We start from the raw sequence: 17,699 nt of genomic DNA on the forward strand, positions 1-17,699 counted from the left end.
TAAAATATTTCTAAATGAATAGATTAATTGTTCTTTAATTAAAATATTATCATACCAAAGTTGAACAAAAAAAATGCATTAGATTTTAATTTATAAAGTTTTTTTCATAAGGAAATTCTACCAAAAAATTAAACTTTGTGAAAACAGCATTTAAAGATATAAAATAAAATTTAAATGTACAGGAAGGCAATTATAAAAATCAGTGAAACTCCCCCCACACCAAAAAAGGAACAAAATTCAACTAATTATCTACCATGAGATATTGCAATGTCTGGAATGAATTTCTTCTAGCAAGTATTTTCAATAATTAATAATTGGTTCATCTGTGAAGCAAATTGTTGCAACTCTTGCATAAAAACAATATCACTTAAATATAACAAATGAAATAAATTTTTAAATTAACAACAGCAGGACTAATCTCCTTGAAACTCCCTGGTATACTCTCCAATAAAAGTTTATCCTACTTCCTCCATGTAAACTGAAGATTTAGGGTAAGGCTGTAAATATGTTGTATAGCATTGGCAAAGATCTAATTACAAAATTTTGAACTTTGCTAATCAATTGACACAAAACCACATGCATGTGAAAGTACTAACCAACAAAAGGTTAACCATTTGATGGATTTGATTTAAAATTTGGTAAGTACCTATATTTTAGAAACTAAACCTATAATCTACCTAGCTGTTTGTATTTTGTAATCATTGAGTTCACTTGTACTAAAATATCCATATTTCCTGATAATGAATTTCATTCAAAATCTATAAATATAAAACGCTAACAAATGTGGCACAGAAATCGCTCTCATTACTTATTGTTGAATGGCAACAATCAAATGTTAACAAATCTTCACACTGTTTTAATAAACGTTTTTATAGCTGCATTTAATTCATCATTTTGCGAATTAATGGGGTTGCAAAATATTATTAAAATGTAATAGAATTGAGAAACAGACATGATGCTATGATTTACTTATGAACATTGATGAAATGAGCATATCTTCTAAAATTGTTATTTCACAAAAATAGTTTATGCATTGTTTTAAAACTCAAAGCTGTTTTTTTTTTCTTCATCTATTTTAACTTTAAAGATCAAATATTTTTTTTTTTCTTTATTTTAACACACAAACTACAACAATGTTTTTAAGTTATAAAGAAATTCAAATTCATTCATCAAAATATTCAATTGCATGCTTTTGCATGTATCACAAATTTTAAAAAAAGCTTCATTTAAACGTCAATTCCAAAGTAGGATTTTTACTTCCGCTTTCATTTCACTTTACACATACTTTTCAATTTTCACATGCAGTAATATAAGTAAGCAGATAAAATTAAAGTTTTTCAATCTTATGAAATAACATGGTAAAACTTAAAAAATGCATTCCATATTTGTAATTTAACTCCCTAAAAAACAATCTGGGTGAACAAACTGGTTGCCAAAGGTTTTTAGTTTGATGGGAACATGCAAATCTGGTTGTGACTCCATATATCAAATTTCAACCATCTAGTCATAGCGTTTTACAGTTATTGTGTTCATAAACAAATATAATGCCAAAAAATGTTTTTCCAACTCGGGGAGATCTGAAACGTGGAGATATATCAAAATATCGAGTTTGAATTTTTTGACAATTGCAATATTTCCTATACACTTTATATATGAGAAAGTAAAAACTGATGCTATGGCACACTGATTATTATTTTTGACTTTATATCATACAAGTAATAAGTATCAAACTCATATCAAAACAATGGCTTGGAAACAATATATTTTTCATCATTCAACATTTGAGAGCCATGGTGTCTATCGTGAAATATAGAGAGATTTGTGTTTTAGAAACTTAGATTATTTAAGATTTTCAGCAAAAAGAAAGAAAACAGAGAATGAGAGAGAATATAATTGTTACTTTTAAACAGACAAATAATACCCTTTATTGCTGAGTTGAATTTTTGATTTATACATAAAATATGTATTCTAAATAACTACAAAATCACTTTGTACTTCTTATTAACAGACAAAAAATTTAGGCTTAGTTGTTTTTTTTATATAAAATTTGTTCAGCCTAAGGGTAAAACATATATAAACATCCGAATGTACATTGATATAATCAACAAATTGCAAAGAATAAGTTGCAATATTTTATATAGTATATATACACATTACATACAGAATAATTAAATATTTGACACCAGATAAATGAATCTTAGTATAAAGATATGTTAAAAAAATTATTCACAAATGACATTATGATTCAACGGGATCTCCAGCTTTCAGGCCACAATTTTGTCACAAAACCTTGCATCAAGCGGTACATTTTCTTTGGCAAAATGCAGACTTGGAAATGGCTTACAAACCGACCCCAATGTTTTAAGTAATCTGTAAGAAAGTTGTTAAGGCTTCAACATTACATGAATAAAATGCATTCTTCTTTAATTGTGAATATTTCAATTAGGATAGTCAATTGAAGATAAATCAGCTGGATCTTAATTACAATAAAATTAAATACAAATAAAGTACAATAAAATCAAATACAGATGAATTGAAATGGGGAAAAAAAATCACAAAATTTCTACTTAGAATTTTAAAAGCAACAATATTAACAAAATAATTCTTGATTGAGATCAAGAAAAGGATGATCTTATAATCTTGGTAATTCCAAATTACATATTATATAGTATTACAGAATCTTTTTTATTTTATTTAATGTTCACAACAGTTGCAAAGAAGGAATTTTAATGACTTTTATTGGGAAAAATATTTTGATTAATTAAGAATTACAATTAAATAAACTTAAAAAAATGTTCTTTAATTCACCTAAACAACGCATTTTTCAAAATTCTAATATGTACGAAGAACTCAATAAAAAGATTTATTATTATTAGGATGAAATGATCTAACAGAAACCAATTCATGCATTTCTTTTTATTTTTAACAGATGTAATAATTTGTATATGCATTTAATTAAGTATAAATATATAAAGCTTATTTAAATAAACAGTCTTTTTACTATTAAGCTACTGTTGAAAAATATTCATTCAAATATTTATTTATTAAAATAAATAAAAGTGAAATTTAAATAGAAATATACAAATTTTATAATCACCTAGAGAAAAAAATTGGATAAAAAATTTACATTGCATACATCTTACTGATTATTTATATGAACATATTACAGAAAAGAAATTAACATCATTAAAAAAATCATTCATAATTAATAAGGAATTTTACCAAAAGTTTTTAAAATATTTGTTATTTTCTCTATATAAGCCTTCTGTATCACTTTAAAGTAAGAATTTTAATAAAATATTTAAAATAGGATCTTTCACAAAAAGGATATAGAAATGTCCAAGGAGGATGTCCTCCATTAATATAGAGAACATAGGAATATCCATCTTTAGCAACTCCATGCACTGAATAATACAAAGGTAAATAGGAATGAAGAGTGAAGTTCCGTTGTTCATAAAACTGAATGGCTGTAGTATTTGATGTCAAAACATGTAAGTAGATAGCTTTACAACTGTTGCCATCAGGGTTTTTTGTCAGATGATCAACTAGGCTATTTAACAAAAGAGTAGCTGAAACAGAAGAAGGAAATTATCTTTCTATTGAAAAACTAATCTTAAACAATTCTATATTTTAGATGCGGAGTAAAAAATAATAATAATATTATAAAAGGCAAATGTAATCTTGACTTTTGAGGGAAAAAGATTCAATAACAATTTTCAAGCTGTAGAAAAGTTATAACTTTTAAGATATTGAAAATATTTTTTTAAATTGATTAAATTATTGTTGAAAACAATTTACAAAAGTTAAATAAATTGCAAAAAATCTACTTTTATATGACACAATAAAAATTGTAATCATACACATTTCGATATTACATAGTTCTAGAATACTTTCTCATACCTCTCTCTGCTTCTCACCGGTACCCATTATCAGCACTAAATGTCTATAAAGATGTCATCTTCAATTAAAGTTGAAAATAATTCCTAGATTTGAAAAATTTGCAGAGGAAAAAAATATCAGCCCTAGAGAAAAAAAAACTTAATGTCTCTATGACTCAACACTGCAACTGCTTTAAAAATTATTTTTTTTGTATACACTCTGGGATGTATGAAATTTGCATTTCTTGTCATTTTTTCTGGATTTGAGAATTCTGGAATTTTAAATGCTATTTTTCAACAACTTTACAATTATCATCACTAACAGTATTCATCCTATGTACCTATGTTAGATGGTTCAAAATCAGACAATCATGTTGAATGTAGTGTTGTCACGAGTTCCAACAACCATAATTTTCATTTGCATGTTGTATATTTAATGTTTACACATGAGTCAGTGACAATCTTTTTATTCTTTTGAAAATTTCAATCTTTACTCAGAGAATGTTGTACATCTACACAGACAACATTTGTGCATTGGGAACACTTTTAAATATAAAGATAATATGTATCCTCCTAGCTACATCTATTTTCTTTGTTTGATATGCACTTCAGATAGAGGGTTTAAATGTTTTATTTTGATGGGTACAATTTACATGGGAATAGTAATGAGCTCATGGACTTCACTGTAATTTTTTTTTTTTTTTTTTTGCTGGAGAAATCATTTTTTTAGAGTATTATGAAATCATTTGCTCAACATATTTATTCAAAGGGAGAAAAAAAAAAAAAAAAAAAAAAAAAACTTTTGGAACATCATCTGCAGACCAACAATAAACTATACTGCATCAACTTTTTACTAACTTGTGAGAGACGATTTTTTAGTGATGGCATTAAATTAACTAACCTTCACATGAAGTCATACTCAATTGACACTTGAGCATAGGAGAGAAGACATTCAGGTATTTCATATGTAAATCATATTTTGATTGATTATACATGCTTTAATTACTGTAGTATTTAATTTTTTAACTCTGCTCAAATTATTAAATACTTAGAGGGGTAATGACCTCCCCACAATTTTTTTGTTTTTCACTAGCAATAATCTTGGGAAAAAATTTAGAATAAATTTTTGTTTTCTTTTTATCAGTTTCCAGATTTGATTTTTATACAAATAAATTTTCTAAACTTCAATTGATACTATTAAAATCATAACAGCAGAGCTTTTATTTATTTTCTTACAAAATATTTAACTTTTAATCATATATTTAACCATAGTTAACATTGGCCTTTATATCATAAAACTGAATCAATTAACCATAAAAACAGTTTACAGCTTGATTTGTTACAGTGAGTAAGAAATACAGATGAAAAGAAAACATTTGAATATCTATGTTGATGCCATTCGTAAAAGAGGAAAAAAATATAAATCTAATGCTTAAGAAATCAGAAAATGAAAATAAACAATCACTAGTAATATAGAAAACATGAAATTCTTTGTAATAATCATGTTTAAAATAGGACACTAAATTTTAAAATAAAATGGACATAAATTAGAAAAAAAAAATAACAGAAAAAAGAAACCAATTATATATATATATATATATATATATATATATATATAGAATGTTTGTCTTTCAATAAATAAACAGAAGATAGATGCATTTAAATCACCGTTTTATTCTTGTTTTCAATTATTCAGAAAAAAAGATATTTTTCGGAACATAAAAATTCTTTGTTTATACAAAGGCTCAAGAATTCAAGTAACACATTCACCACAGCAATGCAGTAAATACGAAAAGAGAAAATGAGGAGACATTCATGGTTTAAATATTTTATGAATTATTTACTGAAATGTAATTGAGCAGGCATTTATTTTAGGTGTATGATTTTCATATGATATTGCAGAAAAACATTGGATATTTAAAATTACAAAAATCAGATTCAGAGGAGGTAAAGTTTAATTGCCTTTTTAAATTTGTATTTAAATGGTTTTAAATAATTCATTGTAAGAATGAAAATTCACCTCTCTTTTTGTATATACATAAAGAATGAAAGGAAATAAAGTTTGGTAACTTCTAAATTACATCTTTAAAATCTAGAGGATAAAAGACTGATTTGCTAAGTTCACAGTCACAATTCTGGGATCTAAGTTGGAATCATTCAGTTCATACACTTACTTTGTTTAATCTTAATGTTTTTTTAGAAAGGAAATAAAATAATACTAATAAAAATAAAATAAAGTACTGTTTGTCAACGGAATTTCGATGACTCCATTTCATTAAGGGGTGAGACGTGGAACGATGAGTGCATTTCCGGTATTCCCTTTGACCTTAAATTTCCAATATTAGATACTAGTAAATGTAAAAAAGACCCTCCTTTCACCCCTGTTTTGACTAATTAAAACCATTCTAACACATGCACAAAAACATGAAGGGTTTTATAATCCGTTGCTGAACAATACATCTATTTCATTTACTTGGAAGAAAATGCCACAATATTGATTTAGCTATTTTTTGCATTTGAAAGACCACTAATCATATATATATATATATATATATATATATATATATATATATATATATATATATATATATATATATATATATATATATATATATATATATATATATTTCTTAAGACATTATCACACTTTAAATTTCAATATTTACAATTAGACAGAGCAATCTTCCAACATAGCAAATGCTATCATTTTATAGAAAATAAGCAAACATTTCTGCAAAATTACAGCCTCCCCCCCCCCCCCACTGTAGCACTCTTTTTTAAGTGAGTGAAATATGTTAATATGATTCCTTTGTTGAAAGTAAAACTTTTCACATAGGCTATTATCAATAGTCTTTACTTGAGAATAGTATTAAATGCTGTTTTAAAAAATGATAGCCATTGTTAATGCTGCTTTTAGAGGAGTTTAGAAAATGAGTTTTACTTTCAAATCTGTTATAAAAAATTTACAATCTTACCAATGCCATTTCTCCTGTAATCTTCTACAACTCCCAAAGTAAGTATATAGGCTACTTTTGTATTTTTGGTGAAATGGGAAGAAAGTAGACCCTGGTCCTGTAAAATCAAAATAGCTTAATATTAACATATAAATAAACTTTTTATTTATTCTGCATACCCTTTTTATTTATCTGCATTTGAAATTTGGCTAGAATTCAACTATTCCATAAATTTTGAATAAATTAGGCTAATGTATATTTGTAATGTTCTTCTTTTCTGATATTACTTTAGAGTGTTTTTTTTTTAAATCATCAAATTTATTATAAAAACTGTAAAATTCAAACCCCATTGTGGATTACCTTTAGTAAAGCTACAATTTTTCTTGAAATTCAAGATCTTCCCAAATAAAATTATAATAATACATAAAAATATATAATACTAACAAGCACCATTCACTTATACTTATAGATATCCCAACCCCCCCCCAAAAAAAAATCTCCCTTCTATACTTATATAAAGCTCAATGTGTGTGCGTGTTGGCGCTCTACAGGCCAGACCGTTCGACCTACAGCTACCAAATTTGGCACATGCATACCTTGGAGATCGGGAATGTGCACCTGGTGTCCTTTTTTTTGAATTTTAATTATTAATTAAAAAGTAACTTTCATGCCAAAAAAATCTTTTCATTTCCCCACCGCCAAATAAGTAAGGCTTCAGTTTTTTTTTTTTTTTTTTTTTTCCCGACGCTGAAGAAGATAAGTTTAACAAATTTTCGGCCGCTTATTTCAAACGATTCTGTATATTTTCTTAATGTTTGATGCATTTAAAATTAAACATTGTTAATTAATCGAACTTTCAGATTCATTCTGAAGTACTTTTGAATAAAAATAAAACAGAATAAAGGAAATTAAAAATTTCTAATCTGCATAGCGTTACCCCAACTGGAGTAGAAAATTCACGCCTTTGCGTTACCATAATTGGCGTTGAAAATTCAAACATGCGCATTGTGTTCTGACTGTTGACAACTATTTTCAACGGATACGGACTTGGTTTTGAAAGCTAATTATGTTTTCGACAGATTATTCCAAGACAGATTATTCTGTTTATTTTTTTAGTGTTTGATGCATTTAAAACTAAACATTGTTAATTAATCGATCTGTTCATGATGAATCTGAGAAAATTTTATTGAAAACTTCCTGAGATATTATATAAATTAAGAAAAATATTCTTTAGTGCTCATAAGGTTTAAATACTCAGCTATTCTGTTTTCAATACTCATATTTAAAAAAAATGCTCCGTTTCAGTAAAAGAAAAAAAAAAAAATCTAATATATAAAAATCTCATGTCACGGTGTTTGTGTTCGTACTCCTCCGAAACGGTTCGACCGATTTTCGTGAAATTTTTTATGTGTATTTGGTAGGTATGAGAATAGGTCGTAAAGTATATTTCATAAAGCTAGGTAATTAGGGTGTTCCTATCCATGTACACCGTAAGATAAGGAGATCAACGCTTGCTTGAAATCATCGCCACTGTGACGTAATGTTGAAAAAGTCCAGCTAAAAATAAACACGCGCGTCCAAATACTACAAGATCCATCTGCTGACACATTCTCGGACCAATTGTTAGATATCGGCGATGGAAAAGTTGCTGTCTAATAAAATACTGGATGCATAAAATTGCCCACTAATTTCTGCACTATCATTGATTCGCAAAATGCTCTCATTGACCGCATATTTCCTGATGAACACACATAATACAAAAAATGTGGACGTCGACGATTTAAATTTCGAGATACAGCAGTCGTTGCCAGGCGACTTGGTATCATACAAATTGATCGATGCAAACGAAGCTGTAAATTATCCAACAGAGTTTTTGAACTCACTGGATTTTCCAGGCATGTCACCACACCTTCTACGACTGAAAGTTGGATCTCCGGTTATTTTACTCCGGAATTTGAACCCACCATTGCTGTGCAATGACACATGATTGGTCATTAAAAAATTGATGAAAAACATTATCAAAATTTGCCATTTTGAATGGTAAATTGTGAGCCGAAAATGTTTTGCTGCCACGAATTCCAATGATTTTCACAGACGTGCCAGTCGAATTCATACGCGTTCAATTTCCTATTAGATTCGCATTCGCAGTGACAATCAATAAGTCGCAAGGCCAAACGATGTCTGCTTGCGGCTTAGATTTGGGTACACCATGTTTTTTACACGTGGCATGTTCTCGCGTGGGCAAACTAACGAGCTTATTTGTGTTGGCTAAAGACGAACTGAGAAAAAATATCGTACACTCAATTGCTCTTTGAAATGAATATTGATTTTCTTTATTTCATTTTTATACTTTAGGACAAAAAATATATTACTTTTTTCCCTTTGCGTTTAACTTTTAAGAGATCAAACAATGTATATGTTCGTTATGTTAATGAAATACATTGTATTAAGAAAATGAATGGTTAATGTTTTTTTTTATCGGCGATCATCGTCTACAGTGCTCCATTCATCTTTCTGTCATAGATCCCATCCCCACAACTTACAATGAATTCGTTAACAACCAAAATATTCATTAATCATAAATAATATCATTCATAAATAATTTATAAGGCAGAAAAACGTTTGCCGGGTCAGCTAGTATTATTATATTAATTGCAGTTTAATCATTTCCATTTAAATTTAAAGCATAAATTCTACGGGAGTTAACAGAAAATTAGAGAGGTACATATTACATTATGGCTGAAGGCCTTTATAGTATTATGAGTGAATTATATGTCTATTAAAATTTGAAGTTTTAAACTATTTTGATGAAGAAGCTATTAAAGTAGGAATTGCATAAAATATTTAATTATTAAAATTTTAACGTGCATTAAGATTTGCGAACCGGCTGGTCGCCAAAGGCCGCTAGTTTGTTATACGGTAACAAATAAGTTTAATACTATTTAAAAATTTAAAATGAATAATTGGTTTCTTTGAATACGCATGAGAAATACAAGGGGTGTTCAAATGAAAAGGTACGAAACGTCATAACAACGTAACCGTTAACATATTTGCCTATGCCGCGGTGGGAGAATCTAGGGATGCGATTGGAGTCTCCGGCATAGATCGGAGCATGCGCGAGCGCCCGCATGCGCAGGAGAGAGAGCAGTGGTTCTTATAAAGAGCGCCGTCCAATAGACGTTCAAGGTCCGCTACTTGTTGAATTCCACGAGCATAGATGAACCATTAACTCCGATGTGTACTGTGAGACACTCCGAAGACTACGCAGGTCCATCATGAACAAAAGACCTGGGCTACTCACGGTGGCTGCGGCTCTGCTCCATGATAACGCACGTCTCCAGGGTCACACACGCGGAACTGGCCAAGTTCCAGTGGGAGCAGCTCGACCTTACAGCCCGGACATGTCACCCTGCAATTTTCGTATGTTTGGACCCCTGAAAAAACATCTGAAAGGGAAGTGCTTCAACTTGGACGACGAATTAAAGGACGCTATGAAGGACTGGTCTCGTCACGGTCACAGGTATTCTGGGAACAAGGAATCCTTTGGCTCGTTAATCAATGGGGTCGTTGTGCTCAGACCTATGGTGAATACTTTGAATAAAGTCTTCATTTATACACACAGTGTCGTTTCGTACCTTTTCATTTGAAAACCCTTGTAATTTAAGTGTCTTTAACTTTCTTTATAAAATGCTAAAAAATATGAATGCCTATTTCAAATAATATTTATGTGTAAGATGATGATCAATAAAGTGGTTTATTTTTTCAAGAGATAAGAAAAGAAAAATTAATGATTAAGGTATAAATTTATTACATTTTTAGAAATAAAAGGACAAATTTAGGTAGCTTAAATAAAATATAAGGTAACTATTATCAAGATAATTTTCTTTATTTGAGGATAATGTCATTACTTGAAGGACATCAGAGATCAATAATGATAAAATACATATATCCTAAAATATCTTCCGATTTTTTAAGTAACGATTTATCTGAATGATAGCACAAGTTAGGAAATTAAATATAATGTGCATAAGTTGATATTTTAAAAATCAAATTAAATTAAACAACTTACTTCTTTATTACATTTTGATTGTGCTTTAATTTCAGCAACAACTAATCCAATAATCTGTACCCTGTATACAGCAGCCAAGGAAAAGAACTTGTTACTGGAAGTAATGTCCTTGTACCAACTGTCAGGATACCTTTTGTAACAGAATACCAAAAGCAATTTAATAAATAAATTGTGTAATTGCTGTCAAAAGTCTTGCATGGCTGTGAAAGTTTTTGCAGTACTGAGAAAGATCAATAAAAGAATAAATAATAAGCAAAAAATATTTTTAAAATGCAACCATTTATCTTACTTTAATTCTATTTAAATGTAAAAGAAATTGAGATACATTTAATTCTTAAAAAATATTTTGTTATAAGTTACATCAAGATAAAAAATTTTAAAAAAATAAGGAAAGAATATTAATTTGTTAATTTGATTTTTTATTAAATGTTAATGTTAATTAGATATTTTATTAATATTTCAATAATTGTAATCAATGAATTTTTAAAGTATTGTTTTGAGATAAAAGGATAAGAATTGTGAAATAAAAGAAAATTGCAATGAATTGTTTGAACTTCAAAAATGTTTATGGTCATTAATCTGACCTATGATAAGGTAAGGTTTATATCTACATAAATCCATTTTTTATCATAAAAATGATTTTATGGAATAAAGGATACAAATAACACAAATACTACTGTCTTAAATTTTTATTATTATTTCTTTAGTAATGCAGTCTATCTGAAACTGGCATCAGTTTAATATAAGACCACAAAATTAAATTTGATACTCATTTAATTTGCTTAAATTTAATAATTTTAAAAAGGCAGATATTAACCTAATTTTATTTATACATGGTAAAATAAATTATTGAACACTAATTTATTTGCAGTTTTAAGAATGCAAAAAATTATAGATGTAACAACTTTCGCTAGGAAAATTTTCCAAGGCTGATCAAATATAGGACATAACAACAATATTGACAATTTAAAAAATTTTAGAAAAAGTAAGTTGTAGATTGGAAGAAAAAAAAAATGGACGTGATTTCATCTGAAAGACAAAACATCTGCATTAAATTTGGCAGCAACGTTAACATATTTGCTACAATCTACTGAACACCCATAGTAGGAAAAGTGGCTTTTTTTTACCAGTTATGGGATAATTTTAAAAATCATCTTACACCAATAAACATCAGTGCTTTTCCTATAAAAATGGCATTTCTTTTAAAGTTCCATTTTATTGTAAAATTGGGGAAATTTTTCTGTTTGTTTGGGTTTTGGCAAATCACCACTGAATTTATAGGTTTCTTGGGCTTTAAAAATGTGCAACATAATTTTTTACAGTTGTTTATTATGTATGGTAATATTAAATATATTTAAGGATTATTTAACAGTTTTGTGAAAGTTTAAATGTAATTATAAATTAAATTGTCAATTTAATTAATTAAATGACTAATTAGTTTGAATAATCTCTATAGTGGTATCTATTGTATTGAGAACATTTTATGATAAAATAGAAAGTAATTTCATCTAGAATTTGAGTATTTAATCAAATATAAAGTTAGCTTATCTGTTAGAGTTGACTAGGAAATATCTCAAAATTATGCTTTTTTATTTGAAATTTCAGTAACTGAAAAATTAAAATTTTGAATAGTAGTTAATTAAAAATAACTTTTTCAGCATGGTATTCTTAGTGAGGAGTAAGAAATGTGATTTAAAAATCTTAGCAGAAGAATTTTGCTTAATTGTGGATAATTGTTAAGTTGTTCAACTGTGCAAATTGCTATTCAAAGTTCTGATACTGATTTGAAATTTATATGCAAATTACTTAGAGGAGAATGAGAACATAAGAAAGGAAAGCAAGAGATGAATACATAAAAGAACAGAGAAACTATGGAAGGGAACAAATTAGGCCTTTTAAATTGAAGCAAGAATATAGCTCGTGATCTCTGTGCAGTTATTCTGATAAACCTGAGTAAACCAGAATTTATGATATCATGTCACATTTTAATCTTTAAGAAAATGGAATTAATTTATTTCTGACATTATTTTAGCAGCTACATAAAATTATGAATAGCTTATTAAAAATCTTTATCTATAGAAAACTATTTAACTTATTTCACAGTTACTGTTCAATGAAAGGACAAGTACAAAAAACAATATAAATATGTAAAAATTCTGAAAGCTATTAAAAGAAACTGAAAGTATTTGGTATGACTTTTATTATTAATTAAATATTATTCAGAAGGCTGACTAAATAGTTTATCATTTAAACTTTTGAATAGCAAAAAGATCTCATGTTGTTTGATCAAACCAAACAAACTAAGCAGACTTCAATATTTTAAAAAAGCATTTTATGAATGAATACACCACCATAGATTTATTTACAGAGATGGTTAAAAAATTTGAGGATGTGTGAAAGTTGATAAAAACAAAAATTTCTGCTGCTAAAAATGAAAGATAACAAAGGACAACTTAAACTGCATAATGAATCTTTTTGAAAATAAATGGAGCACTAACTTCCAGTCAAAACATTCAGTTAAGTGGGGTGATTATCAACATATAAAAAATATCACTATCAATGAGAAATTGTACACAGAAAAGTCAATTCTAAAATAAGAATTAATTTAATTTTTATGACTGAAAATGTCAATCATGATGTTTTGAAAGTGGATAATACAATCTTTTTAAATCACAAAACTCTTACTTAAAAAAGAATGGGAAAATAAAAGTTATCTTTGAATGATGAAATTTTAGAAACACACATTGTTATAGGTTTAATTAGTGGAGATGAAATGCCTATTCTATTCAAAGCAACAACCAAGTGAATTATGCATAAAAAAAGCAAAATAATTTGGTAGAAGTAAAAAATGATAGCCAATTTTTACTTGTAGAACATGATTGATATCACAATGTGATTTAGTTTCATTCAATTTTAAACAAATACTATGTTTTCTAATATTATAAAAGAAACAATTTTTAGGCAGGCAATTTTAATAATAGCAATAAATAAAAACTATAAAGTATTTAAATAAGAACTCCACAGAATTAAAATTCTATGTTTAAAGAAACTGCTCAACAAATAATGAAATTTTTTTGAAGAATTAAAATTATAATTTAGCTTATATCTATTCATGATTAATTCTCAATTCTGCTCAAGAACTGCTGCATTATAATAAAAATTCAATGTGCTTACGAGAACAAAATTTTGTGGAAATTGCTTTCTACTTTCCACCTCAGTTGTATGTTTAAGAACTAGTATAATGGAAGTTGTTATCAATATAATAATCTAGGTAATAGCAAGATCCTTGGCAATTGTACTAAAAAGTAGATTTCATCCAAAAATTTTCATAAAAAAGATTATCAAATAAATTAAATGATAAATGAAATTTACTCGATAGGGAACCATTCTGTACATAGCTTCTTTACAGCTGGTACATCTTCAGGGCCTAAAAATCTGAGTTGAACATTGCTATCATTACACAGAGGTACTTGTTTGCTCATCAGCTATCCCATCCTCAGGACACCACTTGGAACATAAATATCTGCAATACCGTAATATAAAATTCAACATAAATTATAAATAGTAATTATAAATTCAGTACATAAAATCAATTTTTTTTATATTGTAGTTATGATTTTATTTAACTAATTATATTTACTGATTTCTATAAATAAATAAACTATAATGCTCTATTTTTTTAGAATATATAAATAAGCCAGATGTTAAGAGTTTAAAGAAATGAAAACAACATGCCAAGAGAATCTCTTATTTATTTAATTTACATGTCTTTGTATGTATTGTTTTGCTTACATGCACAAATTTCTTTTTGACACTAGTAAAAAATATCAGGAATTTTTAACTTTCATCCACCAGTTATCCACTGGCTCCTTTGGCTACTTTCAGCATGATACTTGTGTATCTCCAAGTAATATGCACCTCTTTCTGCAACATTATTGACATTAGTCACCAGATCAGGAAGACCTTTCATTAATGTTGAAGAAAGAGAATGCTCCCAACAAATGGAACTGATTGCTGGCACAGATATCTGCATCGCATACATCTTCTGCAATGTTCATGAACATTCTACATATAATTTCAACATATTTTTTTGAAATCTTGACTTTGCGGCTGAAGTGGAAAGCCTTTTAACAATGTCACCTCATAAATATAAACTTTGTGGGGTGATTTTTTTTTTGTGATAAATTGCAGAGATTTTTGTTAAAAAGAACAGAAAAAGATGATAAGATAATAAAAAAATATAGAAAACTGCAGAACAATCTTATCTTTGACATAAAGAAAAATTCTACTCTATTTTACAAGATTCTATTTAAGCTTTTTTTCAGATGCTTGTGCATCTTAATATTAAAAAAAAAAAAAAAAAAAAAAAAAAAAAACTCATATAATAAGAACTGATACCAAATTTAATATTATCATTTCTATGTAAATAAAAGGAATAATGTGAATAAGAATAAACTAAAAAAATTCATTACATTTTTATTTTCAGAATAAGTATAAATATCTCTAAAAAAAACTGCACCAAAAGCAGAAAGATTTGCAGGTTGTCAAAAACATTGTTATAAAAATATGATCAGAATATTAATAAATATCGTGAATACAATTATGAAATCAATTTTTCAGAAAGACTTCTCTGAATATAGTTTTTAGCTCTTTTACAATAAAATAACACTTGTAAATATACAAACATTTTCAAACTTAGTGAACTGCATTAAGCATATCTAAACAAGTAAAAAGGCAAGATAAGATTCCAAAAGATCTGATTAAAAAAAACACAAAGAATCCAGAATATAATTTTGTTGTCTAGTACATATCAATAATTTAAAAATTTGATATCATAATACAGTACATTTAAAGAGTTATTTACTGTATAATTGATATTTGTAAAGCTCAGATTTTTGTTTTATTCTTTCTCCTATAAAATTATTTCATTAAACAAATGATTTTTTTTTTAAGAAATAGCAAATATATTACTATATACGCTATAATATAACTACTGTATGTTTAATATGCAGGCAAAAATTAAAATTTAATAAGAAAATTAAATAAACATGCAAATAAAAGAAAATTTAGGATATAATTTAAAATATATATTTTCTTAAGTAAGCAATATTATAGTAACTTTTATTTGAATTTATCCAATTTAATCAAAGGATATTTTTACTAACAAAATATATTAGGATCTTTTATTTTTAGAGCCATTTGTTTAGGGAATAATTATTTTAATTAAACTTATTATGTTTTATAGATAAATGATCATGCAAATTACAGTTTAAGAGCATGAAAATTAATTGAAAAATTGGAGAGTAATGATATATATATATCTCAAATTAGAAATAGTGATAATTTATTTTTTGAGTCAAGACAATAATAATATCTTTAATCCTCATTCAATCGCAAACTACTGTTTTAATTCTTCCTCCAATCTTAATTTATTCAGTCCTTTAAATTAGAACAATAAATAAAGTCTTGCAATAGTAAAAATGTATTTCTATTCGAATCTAATGGTCAACATAAATTCATTTGGTTCATAGAAACAGAGTTTAGTATAATGTTGCTGATTATTCTGGAAAGTCATAAATTTATGATACATATTCACAATACGTATATATAGTGTCTGCATCTGTAAAAAGTTGCTTTATAGCATCTGTGATTTATGTATTGAGAAAATATCTAATGAAGGAACCTTCAATAATGCAAAGTAAAAATTAATGTAAATTAAAAAATCATTTATGTCTCTTCACATATATAAAACATTATGTAGTAATAGCATAATATATACTAACATTCTTTTGAAGTTTTAAGATTATACCTGGAAAATTGATATAAATAATAAACAATATATTAATATAAATGGTTTATATTCATTAAAATTTTCAAGAGGATTTGTAATAAATATTTACAACTAATATTTTCCAACAGATGTTATAGCCAAAATTTTCAAACATTATATTTTCTTTTCTTTGTTTTTTTAATACCAAAATACACAGTACAAGTCCCCAAACACTTTATTTAAATACATATAAAACAGAAAAAAATCATTATTTTTACATAATCAAACGTCTAGTGAACATTTTAAAATAAATAAGAATGCAAATAGACTGCTATTTCTTACATCATGATATAAAATTTAGCTCCATTAAAACAAATTAATAAGTGTGATATTAAAAGAAACTTCTACATGATGTTAGATATTTACATGCATGATAATTTTTTATACTAAACAGGATCCTACAGATACAAACTGAATGCATCATATTTAATCAAAAAAATTTCAATAATATAATTTTAAAATGAAATTATTATTAACAGAATAAACTCAAAGTTTTTCAAAAATTTTAAATTTAGTAATATTCAAATTTGTATGTACATACAAACTGTAAAAATAAAATAAAAATTTTAATGACTAAAAAAATGTATGAAACTTACAATATTGTTAAATTTCTTACCAAAATATCTGACTATTCCTCAGAAGTATAATCAAATAAAATTAATATAATTAAAAAATAATTAATAAAATTTTATAAAAATTCGAAAACTAACATTGGTACCAGGAGGAGTTAATTCATTTAAAGAGCAATACTTAAAATACGCGACAATTTTTTCAGCTGAAAACATAAATTAAATGCGTCATTAGGGATAAATCATTTAATAAAAATTAATTTTTTAAAATTATAGTAATTTAAAACGCACCTTTAAAGAGAAATTCGAAACTTTTAATGCTACGAAAAGAAATCTGCGACCAGTAGCAGAAGTATCATCCCCAACGGTTCTAAGTAAACATAAACCTTGATTTGATGC

At 26.9% G+C, this 17,699-nt stretch overlaps 1 protein-coding gene across 1 annotated transcript; it reads right to left on the reverse strand.

Moving 5' to 3' along the window:
• Positions 1–1,342: 1,342 nt before the first annotated feature.
• LOC129962600 (N-alpha-acetyltransferase 60-like) lies at positions 1,343–17,698 on the reverse strand. The gene is made up of 6 exons (XM_056076411.1): positions 17,592–17,698; positions 14,274–14,424; positions 10,902–11,031; positions 6,854–6,950; positions 3,331–3,569; positions 1,343–2,371 (listed from the first exon to the last, which is right to left on the reverse strand). The coding sequence occupies exons 2-6, from the start codon at positions 14,381–14,383 to the stop codon at positions 2,246–2,248; spliced, it is 702 nt and encodes a 233-aa protein (XP_055932386.1). The 5' UTR covers positions 14,384–14,424; positions 17,592–17,698; the 3' UTR covers positions 1,343–2,245.
• Position 17,699: the final 1 nt, after the last annotated feature.

This window comes from Argiope bruennichi, chromosome 3 (genome assembly GCF_947563725.1).
Source record: "Argiope bruennichi chromosome 3, qqArgBrue1.1, whole genome shotgun sequence".
NCBI lineage: Eukaryota > Metazoa > Arthropoda > Arachnida > Araneae > Araneidae > Argiope > Argiope bruennichi.

Bases quoted from the DNA above. Each gene is read 5' to 3' on its own strand.
- LOC129962600 (XM_056076411.1), bottom strand. From the start codon at position 14,383: ATGAGCAAACAAGTACCTCTGTGTAATGATAGCAATGTTCAACTCAGA. The intron at 3,570-6,853 runs GTAAGATTGTAA...CTTCTGTTTCAG, and splicing joins TTACAGGAGAAATGGCATTG to CTACTCTTTTGTTAAATAGC. The intron at 2,372-3,330 runs TATCCTTTTTGT...AACTTTCTTACA, and splicing joins ATCCTCCTTGGACATTTCTA to GATTACTTAAAACATTGGGG.